This window comes from Brassica rapa, chromosome A04, assembly GCF_000309985.2.
Source record: "Brassica rapa cultivar Chiifu-401-42 chromosome A04, CAAS_Brap_v3.01, whole genome shotgun sequence".
NCBI classification, from domain to species: Eukaryota; Viridiplantae; Streptophyta; class Magnoliopsida; order Brassicales; family Brassicaceae; genus Brassica; species Brassica rapa.
This window is the reverse complement of record NC_024798.2, coordinates 21059429-21086095: the sequence shown is the minus strand read 5'-3', so window position 1 is coordinate 21086095 and position 26667 is coordinate 21059429. Positions and strand designations below refer to the sequence as shown.

The 26667-nt window shown below is 35.5% G+C and overlaps 7 protein-coding genes, 1 non-coding gene and 1 pseudogene across 8 annotated transcripts; 6 read left to right on the top strand and 3 right to left on the bottom strand.

Annotated features, from left to right (window-relative positions):
- Nucleotides 1–22: 22 nt before the first annotated feature.
- Nucleotides 23–6535, top strand: LOC103866187 (GATA transcription factor 2). The gene is made up of 3 exons (XM_009144066.3): nt 23–705; nt 792–5676; nt 5766–6535. Exons 2-3 carry the CDS (start codon nt 5470–5472, stop codon nt 6327–6329), a joined length of 771 nt encoding a protein of 256 aa, XP_009142314.1. The 5' UTR covers nt 23–705; nt 792–5469; the 3' UTR covers nt 6330–6535.
- On the top strand, nt 419–491 carry TRNAR-UCU. The gene has a single exon. It is a non-coding gene; the product is annotated as a tRNA-Arg (tRNA).
- A 798-nt stretch (nt 6536–7333) lies between the features above and the next one.
- Nucleotides 7334–9140, top strand: LOC103866190 (annotated as a pseudogene).
- LOC103866188 lies at nt 9049–11150 on the bottom strand. Its single transcript, XM_009144067.2, has 9 exons — nt 10797–11150; nt 10652–10718; nt 10502–10579; nt 10367–10419; nt 10198–10281; nt 9814–9866; nt 9664–9728; nt 9461–9519; nt 9049–9374 (listed from the first exon to the last, which is right to left on the bottom strand). The coding sequence occupies exons 1-9, from the start codon at nt 11085–11087 to the stop codon at nt 9285–9287; spliced, it is 840 nt and encodes a 279-aa protein (XP_009142315.1). The 5' UTR covers nt 11088–11150; the 3' UTR covers nt 9049–9284.
- A 456-nt stretch (nt 11151–11606) lies between these two features.
- On the bottom strand, nt 11607–12517 carry LOC103866191 (protein transport protein Sec61 subunit beta). The gene is made up of 2 exons (XM_009144068.3): nt 12418–12517; nt 11607–12035 (listed from the first exon to the last, which is right to left on the bottom strand). The coding sequence occupies exon 2, from the start codon at nt 12007–12009 to the stop codon at nt 11758–11760; it is 252 nt and encodes an 83-aa protein (XP_009142316.1). The 5' UTR covers nt 12010–12035; nt 12418–12517; the 3' UTR covers nt 11607–11757.
- Nucleotides 12518–12757: 240 nt separating this feature from the next.
- On the top strand, nt 12758–15577 carry LOC103866192 (zinc finger protein ZAT4). Its single transcript, XM_009144069.3, has one exon. The coding sequence runs from the start codon at nt 14497–14499 to the stop codon at nt 15340–15342; it is 846 nt and encodes a 281-aa protein (XP_009142317.1). The 5' UTR covers nt 12758–14496; the 3' UTR covers nt 15343–15577.
- Nucleotides 15578–17999: 2422 nt separating this feature from the next.
- LOC103866193 (SPX domain-containing protein 3) lies at nt 18000–19827 on the bottom strand. The gene is made up of 3 exons (XM_009144070.3): nt 19178–19827; nt 18579–18732; nt 18000–18497 (listed from the first exon to the last, which is right to left on the bottom strand). The coding sequence occupies exons 1-3, from the start codon at nt 19382–19384 to the stop codon at nt 18115–18117; spliced, it is 744 nt and encodes a 247-aa protein (XP_009142318.1). The 5' UTR covers nt 19385–19827; the 3' UTR covers nt 18000–18114.
- Nucleotides 19828–20836: 1009 nt separating this feature from the next.
- On the top strand, nt 20837–23563 carry LOC103866194 (vesicle-associated protein 1-2). The gene is made up of 8 exons (XM_009144072.3): nt 20837–21085; nt 21158–21228; nt 21327–21408; nt 21978–22093; nt 22168–22323; nt 22423–22473; nt 22894–22971; nt 23185–23563. The coding sequence occupies exons 1-8, from the start codon at nt 21037–21039 to the stop codon at nt 23299–23301; spliced, it is 720 nt and encodes a 239-aa protein (XP_009142320.1). The 5' UTR covers nt 20837–21036; the 3' UTR covers nt 23302–23563.
- A 301-nt stretch (nt 23564–23864) lies between these two features.
- LOC103866195 (autophagy-related protein 8e-like) lies at nt 23865–26446 on the top strand. Its single transcript, XM_033290334.1, has 4 exons — nt 23865–24323; nt 24417–24472; nt 24741–24793; nt 24891–26446. The coding sequence occupies exons 1-4, from the start codon at nt 24284–24286 to the stop codon at nt 25045–25047; spliced, it is 306 nt and encodes a 101-aa protein (XP_033146225.1). The 5' UTR covers nt 23865–24283; the 3' UTR covers nt 25048–26446.
- Nucleotides 26447–26667: the final 221 nt, after the last annotated feature.

Below are 26667 nucleotides of genomic sequence, written 5' to 3'. Positions count from 1 at the left end.
CTTTCGATAAGGAAGAAAATTATGTTTCTTAGAGCACTTCCATTGGTATGCATCTCACAAAAATATTTCATAGATAAACTATAATTTAATAAATATTTAAAATTTTAGCCATTAAAATAGATTCAACAAATAAGAATCAACACATGTAATAAAAATATCTTAATATTTTGTTGGAGTTCTCGTCGAAGAATTTTCTTTCTTTCTTTTTCCACATTTCTTAATTGTTTTCAATTAATTTATCTTTAAATACAATAAAATGTCAGTTTACATACTTCCATTGAGGTTGTCCTTAGCTATATCGTTGTGAACTTGTGATTATGCACTAAATCACCATAATCGGGCAATTAGTGTGTGTTTAGTTAGTTCTGAGATCTTCTTATTTTGTTATGTGAAACTGTAAAATATGAAAAATCAAATAGCGCCCGTGGCCTAATGGATAAGGCGTTTGACTTCTAATCAAACGATTGTGGGTTCGAGTCCCACCGGGCGTGATTATCTTTTTCTTTGACAAAAAATAAATAATCATGTTGTTTTAGTTGAAAGTACTAACAGAGTTTTTGCTGGTGACATCAACAAGTAAAACACTAAACATTTTTAACTCGCTCAATTATTTTTAGTGTTAAATATAACTCTAAACTTGTTTTATTTTAAGGTATAATTGTTGGAAACGATCAAGAGGGTGACGATTCAGTAATCTAAGCTCATGTGAGAGTGCCAATACAAAAAAAGTCACTATTAATGAACTGTTAAATCTTGAAACTGTAATGTTAACTTGTGAAAAATTGTAACAGGTGCCTTTGAACAACATGTTTGGCTATTCCACTTCTCTCCGCTCCATGACACAGGTAAGTACTACCATCATTATCATCATCATCATGAATGTTATGAAGAAAAGTTACTTTATAAAAATTGACAGGGAAAAGGAGAGTTCGCGACGGAATACAAAGAACACAGTGATGTGTCTAACGAAGTCCAGGCTCAGCTCGTCAACGCCCACAACTGATTAGTTCCTTCAATTTTTGATATTTGTTTTTTCATAGTCTTAACATTCTTTATACAGTTGAAGGAACTAATCAGTTGATATTTGTACAGTGAACATAATCACTCAGCATAAAATGCTTAATGGGCATTGTCGAAAAATCCATTTCGAGATTACTGGGTCTTGAGCCCTTCTACCTTTTTAATATATTAGTGTTATTTTTTTGTCTACCTGGTGGACATACAAGACTCTGCTACACAACAACGAGACCATTAGAAATGAGTTACAATATTAATGGCCCAATAGATTGTCACAACGTGATGATGCTGAGCTGAAAGTATAAGGTTGAGTTTTGGTTTTGAGTTTTGCAAAGATATATTAACAGACCTCAGGCCGAAGCATAACACAGTTCGTTGGGTACGTTTATTACAAAATGGCACTTCGAAGACGTTGCAACTTTGGGCTATGTTCTAAAAAATATTTTCCAGCTCAGTGGTTTTCTCTTAGGTATGGAAGAAGTAACACCAAATAAACTCCAGAAGATGCTTAAATCCATATATTTTCAGAGATATATAACGGGAAAAGGACAAATAAACTTTATCTTTGTCTTTTTTTTTTGATCAAATAACTTTATCTTTGTCTATAGATATGCAATAATGCAGAGTAATATTTTTTTTATAAATTGAATAGCTCCGACACAATTTCTTTGGATAGATTGTCACCAATCGTCGCTGTCGCCTTCAGCAGAAAGTAGGCTCCACGGCCCACAATCATATCAACGGTACGGCCTGGTTAAATCACTTTCCTCTCTTTTTCTATCATTTTTGGATTGTTGATTATAAATCATTATAGTTGGAGAATACTTCAAGAGCAGCAGACTACTTGCTTTTCTTTTTTCGTAACAGATAATTTATAATAGTTTGATACTTTTTTTTACTTCCGTTAGCTTATCTTTTTAAATTCGAGAAAAACAATAAATATTTCAGTTGCGATTAGTATTTTTTGTGAATTTGAGTAGTAAAGCTTTTTTTAACTACTTTTGTTCATCTTTTGTCTCCTTCATAGGAGATTCCATTTCCAAAAGTCATTACAGGAAAAGATCAAATAGTAAAGCTTTTGAGTAAAAGAAAATCTTCAGAACAGAAAACGTTAAGCCAATTGACACTGCCCTTCTTGGGTGTTTCTTGAAAATGTAAAATTAACTATAGATATAAACTGTATATAAAAAATAAAGGTTGCAGTAAACACTAATTTGATAAAATATTATACTATAAATTATGGGGATAAAGGAAGAGCATATGGTCTATCAGTTTTGCATGTTATTCGTCAGTAAACATTATTATATAAACAAAAAAGATGGTTTCTGCCTTTTATATATACGTAATTTTGTTCCTCTACAATTGGCAGCAGAACGAGCGTCGGTGAGGAAAACTCATAATAATACGGCACATGAAGACGCACGTGTTCTTACTGTTTACTTTGGGATCACCGCCTCTCTGTCACGTCACGTGATTCAAGAAAAAAAAACTTTAGTATATAAGATAATGTCAATATAATGACATATATTCATAGTTACATGTGTAGTAGTAATATTAATATATACGAGTTAGGAGCGGTCGTTCGTAATGGTCACTTGCTGGCTTCAGAGTCACGAGACCACAACATTTCGGGAGCATGGAATCCGTAAGTCAAATTGGGTTCGTTAAAATATAGATATAACAAAAGCAGGAGACTCTGATTGAGAAAGAGGGACCAGCGAGAAGATAGTGCCACTGCCACCGTACGTTGATGTACTTTGATGTTTGCATGTGGTTATACTTCACTGCAGCATATATCTAATCTTGCTCGGTAAACAACGATATAAATAGTAATTTCGTTGTAACATGGGAATGTACCGTACGCATAAGAAAGTGAACCTTCTGAGCCAAGTAGAAGATGACAGCTGGAAAAGACATTGTCGGTAGTGTGTGAAAATCAATTAAAAATAGTGAGAAAAAACAAATATCTCATATGGGTTCCTCTGGTTCCGTGCTATCGTGTTTAGTTAATGCTGATGTGCAGTGGGGTTGGGTCCTTGTGGGGGAGTCACTTTGGTAGTAACAATTTTTAAAAAAATTAAATATGATTTCAGATTATTCAAAGATTATATATCACACTTAATCATAATGTTACAAACCCTAGCAGCCGTCATACGACACGGCCCGTTTCTTTCTCCTCCTCTTCAATTCAACACAGTTTTTCATTTAGTTTTGTGAAGACTTCTTAAAATATGGGATAAATAATCACTTGTTCATGCAAACCAATATGCATTCAAATTCTCTTTTTGTTAGAACAGCTCCATTAACAAGCTCTAGAAGGAGTTTTAACCATTTAAAAAAATGAAAAATAATTAAAGTTGAAGAGAGAATGCAAAAAAAATCTAAAATAAAGATTTTAAGAATTGGTTATCCCTTACTAATGAGAAATGTTACTTAGAGCATGATTAACCCGAAATTTTTAGGATGAGATTCTTAACGGAAGTTAAAAAACTGTTTCTTAACTTCTGCTAAGAATCTCACTCTAAGAACCTCGAGTTAATCATGGTCTTAATTAAGATTTCACTTAGTTTTACAAAAGCAAAACTTTATTAAATTGTAATAATAATATTTTGTTTTAGAAACTCTTTTGAGATGTAACTGATAATGTTGCTTTTATACACAACATTTCCAAACACCAAAAAAATCATATCTTCTAAGATATACATTCATATATATGAGGTTGTTTGTTTTGGTTTTCTATACTTCATTATCTAATTCTTTTTTTTTTGTACAACATTTTGCCCTCACATGCATCCACGTGGCCCAGTGATCTTTTCCTTTATTCGTTCGTTTATTATTTTCGCAAAGGTGAAAATTATTTATCTTTAGGAATTAGGACTCATGTGTGGATAGGCCAAGAACTATATAAGATTGTTGGCATGTACAGTAAAGCATGTGTTATACCTTCATTTATATGAAAAATACTAAAAGAGAGAGAGGCTAAACTTAGGTTAATCAATCCTTCTTAATTATTCGTCTGCAGCTTAGTATTTAATAGAGGAAATCACTTTAAATTTTTTTTCCTGCTTATAAAAATCATAATTAAATAAATACGTTGATGTATACGCCTTGTTAGTTGGACAATGGAGCAGATTTTCATTGCACATGAGCGGAGCAAATTCTCAGATTTTCATTGCACATGAGCGGAGCAAATTCTCAAATCTAATTAGGTGCACATCTATATATTTGATATATTCAATCTTTTATATATATATATATTTCTAAATATGTAACAAATTTATTTTAAAAATAGAACAAACGACTTGGTAAATAAGTAGTAAAGTTTTGATATACGGATGAAATAATAGGTATCATTTATTTGAAAGAAAACAAACACAGAGAATAGGTAGACCCACTACAAAATACGTACATAGTATTAGTACAGAAGCATGAAAAAGACGTATTTTTTTTTGTCAACTAAAAAAAAGACGTATATATGATGGCTGAGAACATTTTTTGTAATTAGGAGAAAATACAAAATATGAAATTACACACAGGTTAGTTTAACTATGTTCTGGTTTGAAAAAGTTGATTCAGTAGTTTTCTGGTTAGAATGCGGCAGTGAGAGTAATTGGTAAAATCTGAAAGTATATATATTGACTATTTTCCTAAAATCTAAAAATGAAGCTTTTGAAAATGAGTTCAACCAAAGTAAATTCCTTAATACTGATAGCGATCGTGTTTGTGATGTTAAAATATAATTAATTATATCCATCAGGAAATGATCAACTTTCAGATAATAAGAAAACAAAATCAAACCGAGTAGAATACACCAGTGCATTTGAATCATCAACGCATTTTCTCAATATATACACCACTACAGCTGCTGCAAACCCTAATATTTATCAAAACACGTATGTTGGTTTATATATAGTCTTATAATGAATATATTCACGAGAAGACACGTGTATATAAAGTTAACTATTCGACTCTTGAATTGATTTTCAAAATTAGCTCCTGATGGCCTAAGAGCTGAAAGATCATTATTTGACATGTAACATGTTAAACTCGAGTATAATCACTACAGTGTCATTCTGTCAATCCTGGTGAATCACGATGGGTATTTCTTCACATACTACGTACGTAGATGAGTTCAAAATTCGACTCATCTAGTCTCTTCAATCATATATAAGTTCAAGTAACTCATAGTTATCCATGTAGCTAGTATAAGTTTTAGCGTTTTAATATCAAATAAATAGTAAGTGGATAGTGCGTATAGTGTTAAATAATTAAAAAAGAAGAATGAATGTGATGAGTTGGGTCGAGTCACTCACGGTGCATGGTCACTCTCTCTGCACGTTCTCTTGCCCTCTTCTCTTCTCTCTCCCTTTCACTATCTCTCCCTATTAAATACTCACCAGTCACAGACTCTAGAATGTGCGAGAGAGACAGAGACTGAGTTTGTAACTAGCAATGGACGTCTATGGCTTATCTTCACAAGACTTACTAAGAGTCGACGACCTTCTTGACTTCTCCAACGAAGACATCTTCTCCGCCTCTTCTTCCACTTCCACCGCCGCTACTTCCTCCTCCTCTTTCCCTCCTCAGAACCCTAACTACCACCACCATCATCTCCCTTCCTCCGCCGATCATTCCTTCCTCCACGACATCTGCGTTCCCGTATGCTCTCTCCAATGATCCAATCTTGAAAATGATATTCGATTTTCTTGATTTTCTTGGATTTTGATATATATTTTTTTCTTGTGTAGAGTGATGACGCAGCTCACCTGGAATGGCTCTCACAATTCGTCGACGACTCCTTTGCTGATTTTCCGGCGAACCCACTAGGAGGAACTATGACGTCCGTGAAAACTGAAACCTCGTTTACGGGGAAACCAAGAAGCAAAAGATCAAAACCTCCATCTACTTTGGTCGGAACATGGGCACCGATGTCGGAAACCGACCAGAATATTCACGTTGCCGGGAGGTCCAAGCCTAAGAAAGAACACTCCGGCGGAGGAGGAAGACATCAATCTTCGTCAGCGGAGACGGCGGAAGGAGCAGGGTTGAGGAGATGCACTCACTGTGCATCGGATAAGACGCCACAGTGGAGGACAGGACCACTCGGGCCTAAGACGCTGTGTAACGCCTGTGGAGTCCGGTTTAAATCCGGTAGGCTTGTACCGGAATACAGACCGGCTTCGAGTCCAACTTTTGTTTTGACTCAGCATTCAAACTCTCACCGGAAAGTGATGGAGCTGAGAAGACAGAAGGAGGTTATGAGACAGCCACACCAAGTCCAACTTCATCACCACCACCATCCGTCGTTTTAGTCCGACGTCATCTTTTTGTTTTCTTTTGTTCTTCTTGGAGGTTGGGTGGTCACGTGATGTGTCGCGAGTCTAGTGGTGTTGATCACGTGACCGACGACGATGGGAGCCTAAAATTAGTGTTAAAAATCGAACTCTACCAATAAATTCAATCTCGTTAATTGTTAATTATTAAAAATTATCAACACTTTTGTTTGCCTTTTCTCCTACGTTATTATTTCAGCCTTATTTATCATTGGAAAATAAAGAAAAAGAAAACTAATTATTGAAGATGAATTATAAAATGTTTCATGCATGCAACTTCAGAATGCTTTGTAGTAGGATAATTTTTTTTAAATGCTATCATTCCGTAATTAAATATTTACCAGTTATAAGAAATTTGACAGCATTGATTGAAAAATTATTTCAAAGCTATACAGTAAAGATATATCTAATTTGATTAGTCGTCATAAAAAATCATACTGAACTGGATTAAGACACCCTCATTGTTGCAACATGATCATCAACATGTCTACTCATTCTAAAGAAAAGTGTTTCTTAAGAACAACCATAGAGAATTACAAGATAGCAAAAGAACGATCTCTCTTTCTTGCTAAGGAAATGTCTAGTTAATTATGTTACAAAAAAAAAAAAATGTCTAATTAATCGGATGATCCTAAAACCTTAACTACGTACGACCTCTATACAATCACCATATTAACTTTCCTATTCCTTGTCTTTGTAAAAGATTCAACATAGATACAAGAACCATCTTCCACGGACGTCTTTAACCATAATAGAAGGGCTTTTGGTTTGGAGTTCTAACATTTTTTTTAATAGTTAGTGTTAAAAAAGAACTCTGCTAAATGCTAATAAATTCAACCTTATTATTAATTGTTAATTTATAGAAATCATAATTGGTTTGCCTTTTCTCCTACGTTGCTATTTCAGCCTTGTTTATCTTTAGAAAGAGAAAAAAAAAACATTTATTACAGGATAATTCCGTAAAGTTTTATAATATATTCACACCATTTATAACAGAGATACAATACAAGAACCATCTTCCACGGACGTCTTTAACCGTAATAGAAGGGCTTTTGGTTTGGAGTTCTAATCAAATAAGTGGAGGGCTAAATGTATATATCAATCACATTCAAGACCAATCAACTTAAGTAGATTGCAGAAAGAAGAGTTGAGATTCAAGCGACATAACTATATAATTTTTCTGAAAGTATTCAAGTAATTAGAGAAACACCATGCTTAAGCTACATAGAGAGTTCTCTATGAAGTATGTTGTTGATCCTGGATTCAGCAAGATGAAGTCGTATAACCCGAGGACAGGTATGGAGTCTTTGCTGTTCACTCCCATCTCCAAGGCTTCAGCGACTCAACGCGCTGGTCGAGCTGGAAGAACAAGCGCGGGGAAGTGTTACCGTCTCTACACAGCGTTTAACTACAAGAACGACTTGGAGGAAAGCACGGTGCCAGAAGTGCAGAGGACGAATCTCGCGAGCGTGGTGCTTGCGCTGAAGAGTCTTGGGATCCATGATCTGATCAGCTTTGGAGCTTCTCTTCGCTCTGGGGGCTCTAAATAAGGTGGGTGAGCTGACGAAAGCTGGTAGGAGGATGGCGGAGTTTCCACTTGATCCGATGTTGTCGAAGATGATTGTTGTTTCGGATAAGTACAAGTGCTCAGATGAGGTGATATCGATTGCTGCTATGTTGTCGGTTGGAGGGTCGGTGTTCTACCGTCCTAAGGACAAGCAGGTTCACGCTGACAATGCGAGGATGAATTTTCACGTTGGGAATGTCGGTGACCACATTGCTTTGCTCAAGGTTTACAGCTCGTGGAAGGAAACGAACTACTCTACACAGTGGTGCTATGAGAACTATGTTCAGGTAAGGAGCATGAAAAGAGCGAGCGATATTCGTGAGCAGTTGGAAGGACTTGTCGAGAGAGTGGAAATAGAAATCAGCTAAAACATGAACGAATTGGATTCCGTTAGGAAGTCCATTGTAGCTGGTACTCTCTATCTCTCACATTAAGTTTTTGCTGATTTTGAAATGTGTTGTATATATACTAATGATCTCCTCCTTGATCAGGTTTTTTCCCGCACACTGCGAAGCTGCAGAAGAATGGATCATATCGAACTGTGAAGCATCCCCAGACGGTGCACATACATCCCAATTCAGGCTTATCTCAGGTTAATAATTAATTCTCACTCTATACGAGTACTGATACAATCTTGATTTGTTCGGAATACTGATATGAGTTATATTCTTTGTAGGTGTTGCCTAGATGGGTTGTGTATCATGAACTAGTGCTCACCTCCAAGGAATACATGCGACAGGTAACGGAGTTGAAACCAGAGTGGTTGATTGAGTAGCTCCACATTACTACCAGCTCAAGGACGTTGAAGATGGTAAAAACCTTTATTTATATTTCTCTACTATAGTTAGTTATTTGTAGAATTGAATCTTTCGATCTCTAACGAGAAAACCAACCCATGTTAAATAAATATTTCAGATGCATCAAAGAAAATGCCCAAAGGAGCTGGTAAAGCTGCTGCGATCTAACAAGTCAGACTGGAAACAGATGTGGGGCGTGCGTATAGAAAACTATAACTTTGGCAGATTGCTAAAAGAGCTCTCTTTACTAACTACTACATTAACTTCTCTTTGGTGTTAGAAAATATATATAACAGTAAAGATAGACCGAGAACTGGATTAATAAGACACCCCATGGTTGCAAACATCATCATCATCAACTTGTATTGCTAACTAGTTGCCAAAGAACCAAAGCCCTCGAAAACAAAAGACAACATGAGATTACATCTTTCGCATTTGAAACCAAAGCAAATATTAGTCTTCTTGCATGTTTTAGACATTATTATTATTAATAGTGTAATATTGCTCCATCATCAAAGAACTCAAGAGTGTATTCAAATCCGTAACTAGAAAAATGGGTCTTGAGTTTCCTCATACGGAGATACCATAGTTGCTGATCTTGTTCACTTCCTTTGTCAAAGCCTTTCTCTCTTGCTTTACCTCAGAAGCACGGTTCGATATCTGAGGTTGAACAAGTTAGATACTCTCCAATCTCCATTACACTCCTATATTATAACCTAGAAGAGCAAAGAGACGAGTATACTTACTTGAGAACGAAATCGAGAAGCTTCCCTCGTGGGCAATTCTTTGAGTACATCTTTCAAACCTGTATATATACAACAAATCAGTGGTGGTATACTATAAGTCGATACCCTTTGTCAGGGAGAGAGTATTTTTCTTCTGTTCTATGCATGATCTCTGGTTTAACAAACTGAGGGAGTTCAAGACAGAAAGATATAAAAAAACATACCTGCTGCTTGCTTTTCAATCTTATAAGCTGAGTTAACCACACCTCGTATCTGTTTGCCTGCTTGTCTGATTAAGAGGATAGGGAGAGTTAACATAATAATCATGTTGATACATATTCTATATCCTGATAATTTGTGATGATCATATAAACCTGAGTTTCATCCTTCCTCTGATCAACTCATCTTCTGCCACAGTTGCAACTCTCTGAAACAATCAAAGTGGTTAAGAGTTTCAAAACCATAATCCAAAAGACTGTTATCACCACACCATTGACTAAATAAATGGAGGCTATATGTATATATATCAGACACATTCAAGACAAATCAACTTAAGTACATTGCAGAAAGAAGAGTTGAGACTCAAGCAACATAATAATTTCTCTGAAAGTATAAGTATTTAGAGCAACACCATCCTTAGTAGCTACATAGAGAATTCTCTTTTCATACTAAACACAGGACATTCTACTTCAAGCTAACTAACAGCATATAGAGGAAGTCTACACAGTAATAACACTCATGCTGAAAAAGAAACTAACCTCTAACTTTTCACTTTCGGCTGTAAGACGATCCAATGATTGTCTTAGCTCTTTCACTCTAAGATCAGCTCTAGAAAGCAAAGCCTGCAATCCAAAAAAAACACAGGGGTCAAGACTCAACAACAACTTATACATTATTCAACTATGATGATGTAAAAACAACACTGACCTCTTCGGTTGAGAACATACGTACAGCATTGTAGTATACAAATCTTCTCGTCTCTATAAAACAAACATAGCATTCACCAACAGTGCATTGAATTGAACTCTTAAGAGAGTATAAAAGAATATCAAGAAAACATACTTTTCAGAGCAAAGATCCCAACACCAAAGGCTAAACCGCCTGATACTAGAGGATGAGATGCAGCAACGTTTACACCATCTGCATAACAAACATTGAATCATCACATCACAACAACGAGAGCATACCAAAGCACTGAGTGTAGAAACATACCTTTGATCTTAGCAAACACCATATGCTCGTAAACGTTATACTCAGAAACAATCTCTCTAATAGAATCCTATAATCCCCAAAAAAAACGAATTACATTGAGAATCATCATCATACGCTATGGATTTTTCAGATTCGCTAAGCTTACGATTGTTTGGCTCGTGTGAGCGATTGAAGTATCTCGAATTTGAGCTAATCGGGATTTCGAGGCGTCGATTTTGGAATCCAGCGTCTCCACGATCGTGTTCTGGTACACGAGCGCCTGGCGCATCGTTTCGTCGATCCAGGAAGCTGCGTTTTCCACCGTCGTCGTTGCGATCTTAGCGCTGGGAATCGAAGAGAGGAGAGGATGCGGTGGCAGAGATTGTGGAGTCGTTTCCGGTGAGTGCGAGTCTTCCATTATCTCTGAGGATGATGATGATTCTCCTGAAGTTGCCATTAGCGAAAGAGCTCTGACCTCTTCGCTCAAAGTTTTTTACTACCCGGTGAATGGAATAGAAATGACCCGAATATAAAACTCGGGCCCCGTTCGTTTCAAATAGACTATTTACCTCTTAAGCCCCTTAACTTCTCTATATTCTCGACATTCCCCTTTTTTATTCCTTAAGGGTCCAAATAACCCAAGAAATCTTCATATCACAGGTTAATTTATTATATCATTCAATATGTGAGTTTGCAATTCATTCTTTTACTCCTCAACTTCTGTTTAGTTTTCAACATTTCCCTTTTTCTTTCTTATTTGTTTAATTAACCCCAGAAATCTTCATATCACAGGTTAATTTATCTCTGAATATGTGAATTTGCAATTCATTCTTAAATTTCCCCTTTTAACCTTCAACTTCTGTTTAGTTTTCAAAATTTCCCTTTTTATTTCTTATTTGTTTAATTAACCCCAGAAATCTTCATATCATAGGTTAATTTATCTCTGAATATATGAATTTGTATTTTATCCTTCAAATTGAAAGAAGAACATGGAAACTTTAAATGACAAGAAAGTAGAGTTTTCAAGATGGTTTATATTCCACAAAAATTAAAAACATAAGTTAAAACTTAAAACCATTCTCTAACATTCTGATCACTGTGTGTGTTACAAGCCTCTCTGCTCATCATTACTTGACAAAATAGAGCTTGCCCATGACATGAAGGACAGCGACGAAAGCAATGAAACCGATGCTCATCACAAGTACAACATTAGGGGAGATCTTGAGACCAGGTGCGTCATCGGTGTAGAACTGAAGCATGGAGCCCGCCGCACCACCACCACCAGAGGCTCCTCCTCCACCACTTCCACTAGGCTTCCTCCTACGCATGCTTGCAGCTGCAGCTGCACTTCCTCTCTGTGGAGCTCCACTTCCCACCATCCTCTTCTCCTCTCTTCTTTAACTAACTGTATTGAGAAATTTTGGAATTATTCTCAGCAACAAACCTTAATATCTATATTATTAAACCTTAAATCACTTTGCTAATTAGGAATGTAACAGATTCTATACAAAGATGAACTCTTCAACAAATTCAAATCAAGCGAATCGATTTCAAAATATGAACCGTAAAGCTACGAACACTCGATCGTATCCTCAAACACTAAAACATGCAATGGAAGGGATCGTAAAATGAAAATCGTAGAGCAGCAACGAGATCTCGTAATCAGATCTACATTCTCATCTAGCTTAAACAACAGATCTAACGATTCGTCAATCACGATAATCACTGAATCAAACAGATACACCCGAGGCTGGATCGTACATCAACGAAAGCAAATAAAATCTCACCTTTGATTTGGCTTTAGAGTCTGATGTCGTCGACAACGATAACGAGAGAAGAGTTTTTTTTTTTTCCGGAGCTTTGGTGTTAACCGGGCTCCCTTTTATTATACGGAATATTCTCGCCACGTACTTTATATGGTACTAGCCAATTAACTAACGCCACGTCAGTGTCATTATCAGGGCCTATTTATAATACCAACAGAGTTTGGAGATAACTAGCTTAAGACCCAATATGTAGGCCCACGAAAGCCCAAAAAGAGAGAGTTCACTGAACTGAAGTGATCAGTTTTCCGTAAAACTGACGCCTAGTATAAGTTGACTTCATGAAAAGTATTGATATATACTTCAATTCATACATCAGCCGGTTTGATTAATCTATGTGCTGAAACGCCATTAACCCAATGTTATATGCTGAGTGGACAATAAGTAACACATACTTATACTTGCATATACTTTATTCATAATGAAATATTAATTTGAAGTTCTAACGAGACAAGTCAACGGGAAAGTTTAAAGGAGTGATGAGTTTTTTTCTTTTCTTTAAGAGAGTAGCGTAAGTGGTTTGGCACCACCATTAAGTCATGCCATTGAAGAAGAATCTCAACTTTTACACTTTGCGTAGACCAATTGCTTCCACAACTTTGATTTAAAACATCTCTAAATTTTCAGTTAAAAAGCTATTCGTGTGTGAAATCGCCTAACTAAGTAAGTTCTTTGAGTACATTTATTGTTTTTTCGTAACCGACAATTGTCTAACGTTTGACTTTAATTTTGTTTAAAGATTTGTGATTGACCATGCGCACGAGTAAGACTCCAAGCTTTTGCACTAGCTATGGTTGATTTGTTCATTGAATGATCAGTTCAATGTATAGGAAAAGATCACATGAACGTTGTGTTGGTTGTTTGATCACGCTTACTACAGTGTTACGAGAAAATAAAGTGAGATGGTTAGGTGTGTATTAGACAGACCAAAGGCATCAATCTTAGTGGGTCCGAAGTTTAATGCGTTTGTAGCTTAACAGGTTGTACTTTTTTTGGTTACTCCTACTATAGCATATACCTTTTTGTTTTGTTAATCTTTAGTTTCATTTTAAGTTTAATGGACTTTTAGCTGGTGGTATTTGTTTTTATTGAACAAGAACGTGTGGCAGTGTTATTGATAAACGAAAATTATGGCTTCTTGACTTTTTCTCAGTAGTTTCTAGCTTTGAAGATCCAAAATCAAAGGAGAATTTCAATCTTTTCACAATTTTTGGCATTCCTAATCGTCTTAACTCGAGTGATTAGTGGAATTAAATTAAGATTATACTCTCGATAATTAAGTCAGGTATTAGAATCATGCTGGCTTTTAACTTTCTTAAGACTTAGATATCGTCGCAGACAGTTGGCGGAAGTCATGAAAAAGGAAGATGGCAAGCAGAATCTGAAAATTAATTAATTTATTTAGTTCTGATTTTGTTACTGGTAGGTGAGGATAAGTTAAGTAACCGTCGTCTGAAACAGTACGTGGCTGTCACAAACTGAAAAACTAACAGCCATAACAATGTTAATAACTTAACATCCTCCCGTCATATGTTTGGACAACGCTTTGTTCTGGTCCGAATCGTTACATTGCTATGAAATACCGAAAACACCCTTATAAATGGTAATTAGTTATCTTTTACCGCAGTTAAATTAACGTTGCGCTGAAAATAGACAACTAAACCGCGTTGCTTCTGATTATTCGGTGGTGTTAAATTAGAAGTTTTACTATTTTTAATCCGATTAATGAGAAGGGTATTATGGGAAAATCATTTTTATTTATTTATTTTTTTTGCAGAAACGGGCAAAACTCGCATGTCAAGTAAAAAATTTACTCTCTTTTCTTCAGTTTCTTGATCGATTAATTAAAGAATTTTATAAATATAGCGTGAGACAAAGAAAGGGAAGTTAAAAATAAATAATTTATAAAGTTTTCTTCTTCTATTCTGCAGAAGAAGAATGCTTTTGTCACGTACTCTCCTTTTGTAGCTTCTCTACTTCTTCTTCTTCTTCTCTCTTCTTTGTGAAAGATAACTTTGCAAGAAGCTTCTTTGGTTGTTGAAGATGGAGAGATACAAGTGTAGATTTTGTTTCAAGAGCTTCATCAACGGAAGCGCTTTAGGCGGTCACATGAGATCTCACATGCTTACTCTCTCTTCTTCAAAACGTGAGGAACGGCCGAGTCAACTCAGCGAGGAAACAGAGTCTGATGCTTCTTCTTCTTCTTCGTCTGATGGTGATAAAGAAGAAATGGAGTTTGGTTTCTCCGAAAGCGAAACAGAGTCGTCGAGGATCAATCCAACTCGGAAACGATCCAAGCGAACTAGGAAACTCGGATCGTTCGGTTTCGAGTTCAAGAAGCTGAAAACGAGTCAACTCGGTGAGACAGAGCATCATCATAGCTCAGCTTCTGACACGACGACGGAGGAAGATCTCGCCTTTTGTCTCATTATGCTCTCTAGAGACAAGTGGAAGCAACATAACAAGACAAAGCAAACTCTAGTAGAAGAAGAAGATGAGTCAGATCATGAATGCAAGAACAGAGGAAGAGGAGGAAGAGGGAGATTCAAGTGCGAGACTTGCGGTAAAGCGTTTAAATCTTATCAAGCATTGGGAGGACACAGAGCGAGCCACAGAAAGAACAAAACTTTCACAAAAACAGAGCATGAGGAGAAAACAGAGTACTCTGTTTATGAGGAGAAGAAAATTCACCAGTGTCCGATCTGTTTTAGAGTTTTCAGTTCGGGACAAGCGCTTGGAGGTCACAAGAGGTCACACGGAATCAACAACATCGTATCGGGAAGAGTCCCTAAAGAAGAAGTATCGGTGAAACAGAGGATGATAGATCTTAACCTTCCTGCACCAAACGAAGACGTTGAAACCTCTATGGTGGTGTTTGATGAACGGTGAAAAGGTAACAGACTTTGCGTGATCTTATCGGTTTATTATTATTCTTTTTTTGGGTTTTGATCGAACTCTCAAAAAAAAGTTTATGTTTTTATTTGTTTTTGGTTATTATTATGATTATTTTTAAATGCAATGGTGGCTACTTTTACATGTTCTAACGCCATGCCTTCACGTCTTGTTGGCCTAAATCAATGAGCATTGAAGTTTCATTAGTGAATAGAAGAAAAAAATTGTGTAAGTTTTTTTGTTTATAAAGTTCTTATCATGTTTAGGTAATCGATTTAGTATGATTTTTTGCAAGTATAAATTCTTAGTTTCTATATGAATTTAGAAGCTATAGAAGTGCCCACTTCATCTATCTCTTTAGCCCTACTATTATTAAAAATGGAAGTCAAATCTAAAAAGGAAAAAATCAACTTTAATTTTTTTGTCTTGGTTTCTATATCATTTTCACTGTAGAATCAAATTTGGCCATTGGGTTTGAAACTACCACCAACTTAGAATTATTCTTCACGTATACTTTATTCTTTTACTTATGATTTGGAATCAAAACCCAATGACTGATGTTCATAATGACCATCCAGTAGATATCAACAAAGTTGTAATTTAAAGTGGTTGTGATAGATCAACTAGTCTTATATTGCACAGTTTGGTGGCTACTCACTAAGATTTAATGTGTTTGCAAGGAAAAATCAGTATTCCATGTTTTGTTAGGTGTTTATTCGCTTATCACTTGGATTTAGTGCTTACAAAGTATAACTAATTCATTTTCATTTCTAAAAATAAATTATTCAAGGGTACTTCTTTCTCTTTGTTTGGTAAATATTCAAGAGAGAAAAAATCATTACGGTTTATGAATGGAACGGACCAAGGGTACAAAAACGTTGTTACTATTTTGTGAATTCTTATTTGCCTCAAATCAGCGAGACCGTTTCATGCATTTCCTTTGCTACGTCTACGAACTGGCCGAATATCCTCTCGGATATAGCTAACACGCACAACAACAAAAAAAAACACAGTAGATAAGTTATGAAGGTAAGGAAAATGTATTTTACTCGAGTCTTTTCTTCACTTGTGCGAATGGAAAAGTTAAAATATAAGATTACATTTCCATAAAGTTCAAGGCAATGTCCTTTTTTTCAGTAACATGACAATGTCCTTAAACGTCACTCTTCTATAAACTATGATATGCAAAAAAAAAACTAAAAGAGAGAGGTGTCGAATGTGTATAAAGCTAACAAAAAAATGAAGATCCCACGCAATGCAAAGAGAGATAGCCACAAATAAAGCGAGATAACATCGAATATGTGACATCTGGTAACAAAAAGAAGTATATATTACAAGTGTTCTTCTTTTCTGAATGTATATACCTAAGGTGGCTAGCTAAGTGAGTCTAGACAACATTTATATTAATGCCAATCGGGATGGATGTCACTTTGGTTAACGCGTTGGTCATATTTGGACTTTTTCCGGCAAATCAAATTGAAAATTTATCTTGACAAAATAAATTAACAACACGATCATGTACCTATCAATAGTATTTGCGGAATGTAATAATGATTTTTTCGAAATAGCTTAGCTTGTTAATCGTTAGCTAAGTTTCAGTTTAATTAGCTGATTTTGTTCTTACAGCATTTTAATTAGCTTAGAATTAATCGTTTTGTATTTTGCAAACAAATGAATTACAAAGCTAATATTTTTGATGAATACAACGATATGAGCTCTATGCTATCTAGAAACTTCAACATTGATGAATACAATGATATCTGCTCTAGACTATTACCACCTTTGAACTTGCAAACTTTGTTAACTAGTTTAATTAAACTCTACAAAGTTTCTAGTACAAAGTTGCATATAATTTACTTTATTAAAAAGAATGGATTAACAATGTACGAGGATCTTATAGAAGGCCAACTCTAAACATTCGACTAATGAAAAGGAAGTTGACTTTAAAAAAAAAAAGACAAAACATCTCTCTGCATCTCGTATAACAATTTCACCCCTTCAGCTTAATGAAGAAACTACTACACCCACTTAACCAATTACTTAATATAACAGAACGAAAGGGTGTCGTTTCGAGAAGGCAGATTAGTACCAGAAGATACCCCCGTAAGCAACCACTAATGTGAAAAACAATTAGAGTATCAGCTTCTATCTTATTTAAACTAGTTCCCTTTGAAAGACAATCCTGGATTCTTGATTAGCCTCTCAATACGCTTTTCTAGATAGAACTCTGCTCGAGTCCAAAACTTTTCTTGCTCTCAAACCACTATGATGGTGTAATTTATCTAAGTTCAAAGTCGCATTGTTTTTAATTCCAGTGAACTTATACTTCTTGAATGCAGAATTGGAATAGATTAGTTATAAACTTATAGTATCTTATTCTTCTAGTCAGGCCAGAAACTTAGAGAATCTTGTATATATCCTTCTGTTCCATCCAAAGGCTGACTCAATCAACTTACATAATGTAAGATGGTCCTGACTAGAGAAACGCAGAACATAACTGATCAGTCTCCTTTATACATTTACACCACCTAACAACTGACTTTTTTTAAGTCAGTGACATTGTGAATAACAGGGCTAATAATTTGTAGTCATCCAGCAAAAGAAAGCTGTCTAGCTATCCGAGCAATTTTCAGTTGTTTAAATTCGATTGAGTATAATGCGGAATATTAAGATAATGCCATTTTCCATTTGATTTAAGGAAGTAAAACAAAAAAATACAAATATTATGATAAGTCCATTTCCCGTGTGATTAAATTACTACAAGATTTATCAATAAGGAATAGGTATCGGAGAAGGGATATGTCTCGGCCGTAAAACGAGATCGGAGTCGGAGAGATTAAGCGGCGGAAGCGAGTAAGCACCGTAAGTAGAACTCCCTCTTCTCATCTCTCTCATCGTCATCAACGCCGCAACCGTATTCCTAAATATCCCTTCTCCCGCCGCAGCCGAACTCACCGCCGCAGATCTCTCGTATCCCTCCACCTCCCTAGTCAACGCCGGAAACATCGCGTCCATCGTCGTCTCCCACTCTCTCACCAGCCTCGACACCAAATCAGTCTTGAAAAACGGTTGGCGAAGAACTTTTTGGATAAACGGTGATCGCAATGCTCCTCCTGTTCTCTTGTCGTACTTCTTCAGAATCTTTGCTAACCCTGTAATAAAAAGTTTCATTCTCTTTCCGACCAGACACACTTGAAGTAAAGATTTTGTCGGTTAAAAGTAACTTTTATTACCAGTGTAGTTAATGTTGCTGTAATTAACGAGAAGTACCATCTCGCCATGGAAGTTAACAATATCTTTTCTGATCTCACCAATCTCTTCTCTGAACATTACATCATCATTGTCTCCGCATTTTTCTACCAATCTCTGAATCCGATATTGCAATTCCTACAAATACATTGATTAGTTACGAAAATTTGCGTATAATATATTCACTCCATTTTTTATTGGTTCATGTGTTTAGCATCGTGCGCTTAAATTAAAATAATAATTTTTTTTTTTTAAACATGAAGACTATTAATTATCTATCTAAAGAGGAAATATTACAAACTTATTAAAAGTATATTCTTATTATAAACCTCATTTTAATTTCGTTCATAATAAACTAATTGTCTCCAGCCTTATCGAAAAAAATACATACCTAATTCACATTTATAGTTATATTGTTATTTCGATTAAATATTTCAGCCAATAGAAATGTTTGTTTATCATACATTTTTCATAGGGGAGAAAGTTAGAACAGTGATTGGCCAAAAAATTAAAACTCTTTGTAATGAGTCAAACTCGGTTGAGTGGACTCGGTAAACCCGACAAGAATGTATTATATATATACCTTGTGGTGGATGATGAAATCTTCTTCTTGCTCCACGAAGAAGGCATTAAACTTCTCAATCTCGGCGTTCAACAAACCAACAAAGATAGATTCTGCCGGAGCAGGAGAAGAGATCAGATTCTTGAGTTCTTTGTAACGGAGAAACTTGTCACGCCACTCCGGCAACGACTCTTGTATCTGTTCTTTAATCCTCTTACCGAACTTCATCAAAATAAGTGTATATGTTTAAATGAAGAAGGGAAAGAAATATATTATAATGAGATCTGGAGGAAGAAGAAGACGTTATAGAGAGATATAAATAGTGGTTATGAAATAGAATATGAAAAAGGATATGCTTAGCTTTGGCGTGACGAAGTGTTGTGAATGTGGCATGTAATAAAGAGATGAGATATGGAAAAAATAAAGGTTAGATTATTGTTGCTGTTCATGTAAAAAAAAAAGATAAAATCCTCAGCATATTCGGTTTTTGAAGTCATATGTTTGTACTTTTTTAAATATAATTTTGGGTTTCTATCTTTTGACCGGACCTTTATAGTATGTTTGGAATATTACATGTTCTTTTGCTGATTTCATGTTATCTTTTTTCAAGGTATAAAGTATAAACTCTAGAACTTAAGGTTGATTCCTCGATCTTACAATATTTTCAATATTATTTTTTTTTTTTTAAAATTGATTTATGTGATTATTTTTGAATGCATGCTTTTGATGTGGTCGCGTCGGCGAGAGACCGTCGTGCACAAGGAAAGGAAGAAATTGCCGGGACGTTTGTGTGATTTAGAGCTGAAAGTGACCAAAATGACCCTGACCCGTGACCAAATTTCAGAGCTAAATATGTAAATTATTGAGATCCTCGTTGTCTTTGGACAAAGAGAATTCAAAGATTCCAAGAGAATCAAGCATATGTAGTTCATTTCATAGCTAAAAAGAAGAAAATGAAATGAGCAGAAGCAAAACTAAAGGCCCATTAAAATAGATCCATCAAATCAAGGCCACTAAAAACTCACTATACGGTCCATGCATTTGACCATTTTGTTATTTAATAAAATTGAATTTTCGTTGTAATTAATATTTGTATTTATTGTTCAAATATTAATATTCCAAATCCACAAACATGACTACACTTTATCAGTTATCAGTCATCCATATATGAACCCTGATTAGAACACAACAAGTCGAGTGACTAAAAAAGTCATATTTTATACAATATTGTTGTGTCATATAGCGTATACAACAAAACAAATTATGAATTTTCAACAAAAGTACACCATGTTTGTCAGCCGGATTTGAAAAAAAAAGAATACTGAATCTCTTTTGATTCAAAATAATATTTTAGCTGGTTGCATTTATCCGATCAAGTGTGCTCGTTATGCTAATTGCTTATGGTATAACTAGATAATCTACTTTTTTGCTTTTCGACAATCAATTAGGGTGTGATTAAAAAGAGATTAAAACATGTTTACAGGTGGTATTTTCACTATTGAAAATTATTAAAATTTTTGAAAAACAAATGTTGATTGTTTGGAAAATTTTCAAAAAAATATGAAAAAACTCGAAAACTCGAAAACTATATGAATTTTTTTTTTTAATTATGAAATTAAATATTTTTATGATAAAAGACACATGGAAGATCTTCTAAACCATAATGATGCTAGAAAGCCACAAGGGGACGTGGTTTGCCACCTGGTTCTCGCTGGTCAAACATTTTTTTTTTAAACGAGTTTGTTCACCACTTGAAATGACAATTACACCCCCGAGATAGTATAACGCACCTCGAGTCAGAAGAAGCTGCATATATCTTCTCCAGTCTTCGAAAGCGACGACGACGGAAAACGATCAAACACTCCGGCGATCATATCAGAATGAGTAACGCGCTGCTCGACATCGATCCTATCGATCTTCAATTCCCTTGTAAGCTCGATTTCTCAATGATTCTCCTCCTTATAGATCTATCTGCCTTATAATCTGCGATTTGCTGTGTAGTTGAATTGAAGAAACAGATCTCTTGCTCTCTCTATTTAGCTAACAAAACCGACGATTACGTCGCCTTCAAGGTGTGAAAATCGATCAGAATCCTTCTTAGTTTTCGAAGATTCTTCTTCTCTGTGTGTATGATCTCTTAGCGTTTGTTTCGATGATCAATTTTGTTTAGGTTAAAACGACGAATCCGAAGAAGTATTGTGTGAGGCCTAACACTGGCGTTGTGCTTCCGAGATCCTCTTCTGAGGTTCTAGGTTAGTATCTCTTGATGATCCCTTTCCCCTTTCGTTTATACATCTATCACGTGCTATTCACGTGTTGTTAATGGTATACGTTGGCGTGGTTAGTTGTTGGTTAAGCTTATGGCCCTGTTCAATCGCGTTTACTAATCGCGCGACCTGCGACTGCGACTGTTCGCAGGTCGCAAGATGTTGTTCGTTTTGTTGTCGTCGTGTAACCTGCGATTGGTCGCAAGTCACAGGTTGTTGTTCGTTTTGATGTCACGCGACCAATCACAGGTTACGATTCAAGTCGCCTGAAAAAGCATCGAATAAAAATTAAGAAAATTTTGATCGCGCGACTGGTCGCAGGTCGCGTGATGCGTTTCACGAACATAATTTTAGTCGCAGGTTGCAAGAACTGTAAATGAACGTAATCTTAGTCGCAGGCCTATGTTAGCGGACTTTACTGTACAGTTACAATTAATGTTGAGATTTACATTTCATAACAAACTTTCTTCTTCATCGTCGCTCAACATTCATACTATTGATATGCTATCAGAGCTCAACGATCGTTTTTCTCTGTGTTTTATTTGGAAACTTAGTGACGATGCAAGCGCAGAAGGAAGCTCCTGCTGATATGCAGTGCAAGGATAAGTTCTTGCTTCAGTGTGTTGTGGCTAGTCCTGGAGTCACTGCCAAGGATGTTACTCCTGAGATGGTAATGTTCTTATATGGTTCTCTCATATGGCTATGGTTACTTTACACTGTTTTTTTTGGTGATGAATGTTGCAGTTTAGTAAAGAGGCAGGGCATAGAGTTGAGGAGACTAAGTTGAGAGTTGTCTACGTTGATCCACCACGACCACCGTCACCGGTGCGTGAAGGGTCAGAAGAGGGCTCTTCGCCAAGAGCTTCCGTTTCTGACAATGGGGCTTCTGATTTTACTGCTGTGAGTATAGACTCAGCTTGATTAGCCAAGGAAATAGAACCCTTTTGCTATGCTTCTGCTTTGGTAATAATCGTGTTGCTTTTTCTTGTTTGAGTTTAGGCTCCAAGATTTAGCGTGGACAGGCTTGAACCTCAGGAAAACTCAACTGAGGTATTTTAGCAAACTTTCTGATCTTTTATACAATGCTTTCAAGAAGCTGTGAGCTACCTTGGCATCAGAAAGAGTGCTTTGAGTATTATATCATTACGGAATCATCTTTTCTTGAGCTTATTAGCAACTCAATATCTCGCTCATTGATATACTCTTTGTGTTTATCAAATTATCACCGTAAAGAATTTTACCTTGTTTGTAGCTATGACCAATCTTGTAGCTGTGTAGAGTTTGGTACGTCAATACTGTGGTGTAGATGAATATGGCTTCTTCTGCTGTGGCTTTAGCTTTTTATTATTTATGCATTTGCAACAAACCTACTAGCTACTAGTTGGCAAAACTTGCCGTTAGAGTTAGGTGATATGCTCATTCCTGTTTACATGTAAAAAATGATATGCTTATTGACTTGTGTGATTTCAGGCGAGAGCTCTCATCACAAGGCTCACGGAGGAAAAGAACTCTGCGATTCAACTGAACAACAGACTTCAACAAGAATTGGTAAGGAAAAATTCTCACCGCATCATTGTGGTTTTGAACTACTTACTCCCTGCAATTTTGACAAGCACTTCCATTGCTAGTTTCCCTGTTTTTTTTTTTTGTTTTCTTTTGTTTCTTTTTGAATAGTAAGAATCTAGTTCATCACTTGCATTGGCCTTTCATTGCCAAACACGAACCTTAACTGATAACAAAGAAATATGTATACGATTGCAGGAGAAGTTGAAGCGTGAAAGCAAGAGAAGTCAGAGTGGTGGTGGGATACCGTTCATGTACGTTCTTCTGGTGGGACTAATCGGCTTAATCTTGGGATACATTATGAAGAGGACATGATCTCGTTTGAAAAATACAAAGTATTCGACAAGTCTCAAAAGTGGCTTCAGCAAGAACCCAAAAGACATGGAAAGTAAAAAAAAAAAAAAAACAGTGTTGTGTTAGGACATTGAATCTTGTCTCTCTTATCTTATCGTCGTCTATTTACCTTTGGTTTAAATCTTAAAATTAGTGCGTTAGAGGATTGTATTACGGTTTTCATAAGAACTTAGACTTCTCATCCCCTCTTTTTCAACTTTTGTAATCCAAAAGACATTTGTTATTGTGTGTTCATTGAATAATAGTGGGAGGGTAGTAAGATTTAGAGGATTAAACCCAACCACTAAATTCTAGAGTTTCAAAAAGAATACGGATGTATGTATAATTTGATATGAATGCGATTGTAGTTATTTGATAAGTAACTATCTTAATCTATTAAGAAAAATAGTTAAAATAGTTATTTGATAAGTAACTATCTTAATCTATTAAGAAAAATAGTTAAAATAGTTATTTGATAAGTAACTATTGTTAAAATAGTTATTTGATAAGTAACTATCTTAATCTATTTGATAAGTAACTATTTAAAATAGTTATTTGATAAGTAACTATCTTAATCTATTAAGAAAAAGTCCGAGGGAGACGTGCCATCCACTTACGAGGAAAAGTCTCGAGTAAGAAGAACAGCAATAAATTAAAATTTATGTATTATATTACGTAGCTTGTTTGGAGAACAAGTTACCCGACATGTCAGCGAATACATACATAAAGTACGAATCATCCTAGGTAGTTAATCGTTATCCAATCATAGAAGAAAAAGAAAAAGGTTGCGTTTGTGAATTTTTCGTCGAGAATCAAGATCTTCTTCTTCTCCTGTAGGAGTTTGATCCTTGTCCATATCACATCAATCCAAGTTTTAAGTTGATTTGATATGTTACATACTCTGTTCGTTTTCTCACCTGATTAGTGAATCTTGTTATTTTCATATAAATCATTAGGAGTGAAGATGAGTAAAGGCAGCAGCCTTAAGCTGGACAACTATCTCGGTTAATCTTTTTTACTGATTTGATCTTGTGATCTTATATGTGTGCATGTATGTATGTATGTATTTCTGAGTCTTCAAGATGGTGTTTGTTTAGAAAAGAGGCAAGCTGAATCTTTAAGGATCATAGAGAAGTACCCTGACAGGATCCATGTATGTTCTGTTCTTTTAGGATTTTTAAGTATCTATCATCAGTTTATTCTCATTCAACTGCACGAAGATCATGAATCTTTGATGATTCGTGGTAAAATCCGCAGTTTAGCTTGTATGTTGCTGATCACAAGTTTCTGATTTGTGGCATTCATGTGTTTGTATGTTGCTGATCACAAGTTTCTCAACATTTTGCCAAGATTTGTTACAGAACATGCACTAGATTTGTTTTGATCAGTAAAGGAATGGGACTATGAGTGTTTTGTTGCAGGTGATTGTGGAAAAGGCTGAGAAATTTGAAATCCCAAACATTGACAAGAAAAAGTAAATAACCTTTGTTCCTATCTTAAACTTATTTTTTAAAAAGATTTGCAGTTTTTAAATGGAGTTTTCTGAATGGTTTGGGTTTTGATAATTGCAGATACCTATCAGACCTAATTAACAGTTGGTCAATTTGTGTATGTGATTCGCAAAAGAATCAAACTAAGTTCAGAGAAAGCTATCTTCATATACGTAGACAATGTCCTTCCTCCTACAGGAGAGATTCTGTCAAGCGTCTACGAAGAGGAGAAATATGAAGATGGCTTCCTCTACATCACTTACAGTGGTGAGACTACGTTTGGTGCTTCTTCAATCTAAATCCATGACCTGAGAAACACCTGCGTTTTGATGTTTCCCATCTTTCAGTTTGTGTATATTGTATTCTACCAGCAGAGTCTTCTCAAGATTTGTGGGTTTTTTAATGTTCTTGCACTTTTATTTTTAAATATATAGACTAATATTGACCAATGCCTATTAAGCTAAATATCTTATCATCAACGTGTAATTGATCCTCTTGTATTTTCTCCTTTTTAATGATGAAAATAATAATTTTCAATATCAGTAATAGTATTAATCAATTTCCATGGTCAAACTAGCTGGATATATATAGTTTTGTTTCTTAACTCAAATTTTATTCACAGATCCTTCTCATCATATCTTAGTTTAAATTCATCTCTTTGTATATTTCTCTTACTAATGAGTCACTAACTTCTTTATAAACCATATCTCTCCTTCACATTCATCCCAAAACCCTTCCTCAAAGACTTCCAGGAACTTTTTCGTAGTGGCTCCGTTCCATGCCTCATTTCATAGGGAACCTCAAAGCGGCTTCCCTAAGACTCTTGTAGTAACAGGTTTTCTTCTCACATTTAACCTTATTTTCTTCGCTTTTGTAACTTCCGCAAAATGTCCACCAACTACTCCTAAACACCTGAAACCCCGAAACCACCCAAGAAGGACACGGCGGTTAAACCCACTTGTCCAACCGACACACTTAAGCTCGGTGTTTGCGCAGACCTTTGGGGTTAGTCATCATTGTTGTCAGGGCCGGCTCAACACTATTAGAATCCATAGGACAAAAAAAAAATTTACTCTCTAAAATTTATTTTATATATTTTGTAATGAAAATAAAACTATATACATATTAAATAATTTTGGATCATTTTTAATTTTATTTATTATATTTATAAAAAAAATTTATATAAAAATATAGATTTATAAAAAAATTGAACCTCTTAATTATTATTATACGGGGGACACGAGCTTGGTCCGGGGGCGGTCGCGACCTTATCCTCCTAGTAAGCCGGCCCTTTGTTGGCTCTCCACTAAACATTCCTTGTTGTGCACTTCTTAAGGGTCTTGCTAATCTTGAAGCTGTTGTTTGTCTTTGCACCGCTCTTAAAGCCAAGGTAGTGGGGATTAATCTCAGTTTTCCTGTTGATCTGAGCTTGCTACTGAACTATTGTGGCAAGAAACTTCCTTACGGCTTCCAATGTGCTTGAAGATCTATGATTTTTTAAAGATAAAACTCTCTGGTATGCTTTGTGCTGTTAGTTATTTTATTGTCTATTGTTTTTTTGTGAGATAAGGGCAAATCTCCAACCTTTGTTATTTCATATTGAATGGGTTTCATTTTGTAAGGCTTGAACTTGTTAATGAAATGATCGTTTGATGTAATTATTTAATATCTTTCCTACATTTCAACTGTAGAAATAAGGTCGCTTGTATAAACTCTATTCTTCTGAATTGGGCTATATATGAATCTTTTTAATAAATGTGTTGTTCAACTTGATAATTAACCATAAGTTGTTTAAATATTTTTCTGAAAAAATGTGGCGATGGTATTAAATTAAATCAGACTAATAACAATTAGTACT

What these genes read in the sequence shown, in the direction of transcription:
- LOC103866187 (XM_009144066.3), top strand. Translation starts at nt 5,470, where the DNA reads ATGGACGTCTATGGCTTATCTTCACAAGACTTACTAAGAGTCGACGAC. An exon ending in TCCACGACATCTGCGTTCCC is followed by an intron (nt 5,677 to 5,765) that starts GTATGCTCTCTC and finishes TTTCTTGTGTAG; the next exon opens with AGTGATGACGCAGCTCACCT.
- LOC103866188 (XM_009144067.2), bottom strand. Translation starts at nt 11,087, where the DNA reads ATGGCAACTTCAGGAGAATCATCATCATCCTCAGAGATAATGGAAGAC. An exon ending in TGGGATCTTTGCTCTGAAAA is followed by an intron (nt 10,420 to 10,501) that starts GTATGTTTTCTT and finishes TTTGTTTTATAG; the next exon opens with AGACGAGAAGATTTGTATAC. An exon ending in CCGAAAGTGAAAAGTTAGAG is followed by an intron (nt 9,867 to 10,197) that starts GTTAGTTTCTTT and finishes TGATTGTTTCAG; the next exon opens with AGAGTTGCAACTGTGGCAGA.
- LOC103866191 (XM_009144068.3), bottom strand. Translation starts at nt 12,009, where the DNA reads ATGGTGGGAAGTGGAGCTCCACAGAGAGGAAGTGCAGCTGCAGCTGCA.
- LOC103866192 (XM_009144069.3), top strand. Translation starts at nt 14,497, where the DNA reads ATGGAGAGATACAAGTGTAGATTTTGTTTCAAGAGCTTCATCAACGGA.
- LOC103866193 (XM_009144070.3), bottom strand. Translation starts at nt 19,384, where the DNA reads ATGAAGTTCGGTAAGAGGATTAAAGAACAGATACAAGAGTCGTTGCCG. An exon ending in ATTTCATCATCCACCACAAG is followed by an intron (nt 18,733 to 19,177) that starts GTATATATATAA and finishes ATGTATTTGTAG; the next exon opens with GAATTGCAATATCGGATTCA. An exon ending in CAGCAACATTAACTACACTG is followed by an intron (nt 18,498 to 18,578) that starts GTAATAAAAGTT and finishes TTTTTATTACAG; the next exon opens with GGTTAGCAAAGATTCTGAAG.
- LOC103866194 (XM_009144072.3), top strand. Translation starts at nt 21,037, where the DNA reads ATGAGTAACGCGCTGCTCGACATCGATCCTATCGATCTTCAATTCCCT. An exon ending in ACGATTACGTCGCCTTCAAG is followed by an intron (nt 21,229 to 21,326) that starts GTGTGAAAATCG and finishes AATTTTGTTTAG; the next exon opens with GTTAAAACGACGAATCCGAA. An exon ending in GGGCTTCTGATTTTACTGCT is followed by an intron (nt 22,324 to 22,422) that starts GTGAGTATAGAC and finishes GTTTGAGTTTAG; the next exon opens with GCTCCAAGATTTAGCGTGGA.
- LOC103866195 (XM_033290334.1), top strand. Translation starts at nt 24,284, where the DNA reads ATGAGTAAAGGCAGCAGCCTTAAGCTGGACAACTATCTCG. An exon ending in AGTACCCTGACAGGATCCAT is followed by an intron (nt 24,473 to 24,740) that starts GTATGTTCTGTT and finishes GTTTTGTTGCAG; the next exon opens with GTGATTGTGGAAAAGGCTGA. An exon ending in CCAAACATTGACAAGAAAAA is followed by an intron (nt 24,794 to 24,890) that starts GTAAATAACCTT and finishes TGATAATTGCAG; the next exon opens with ATACCTATCAGACCTAATTA.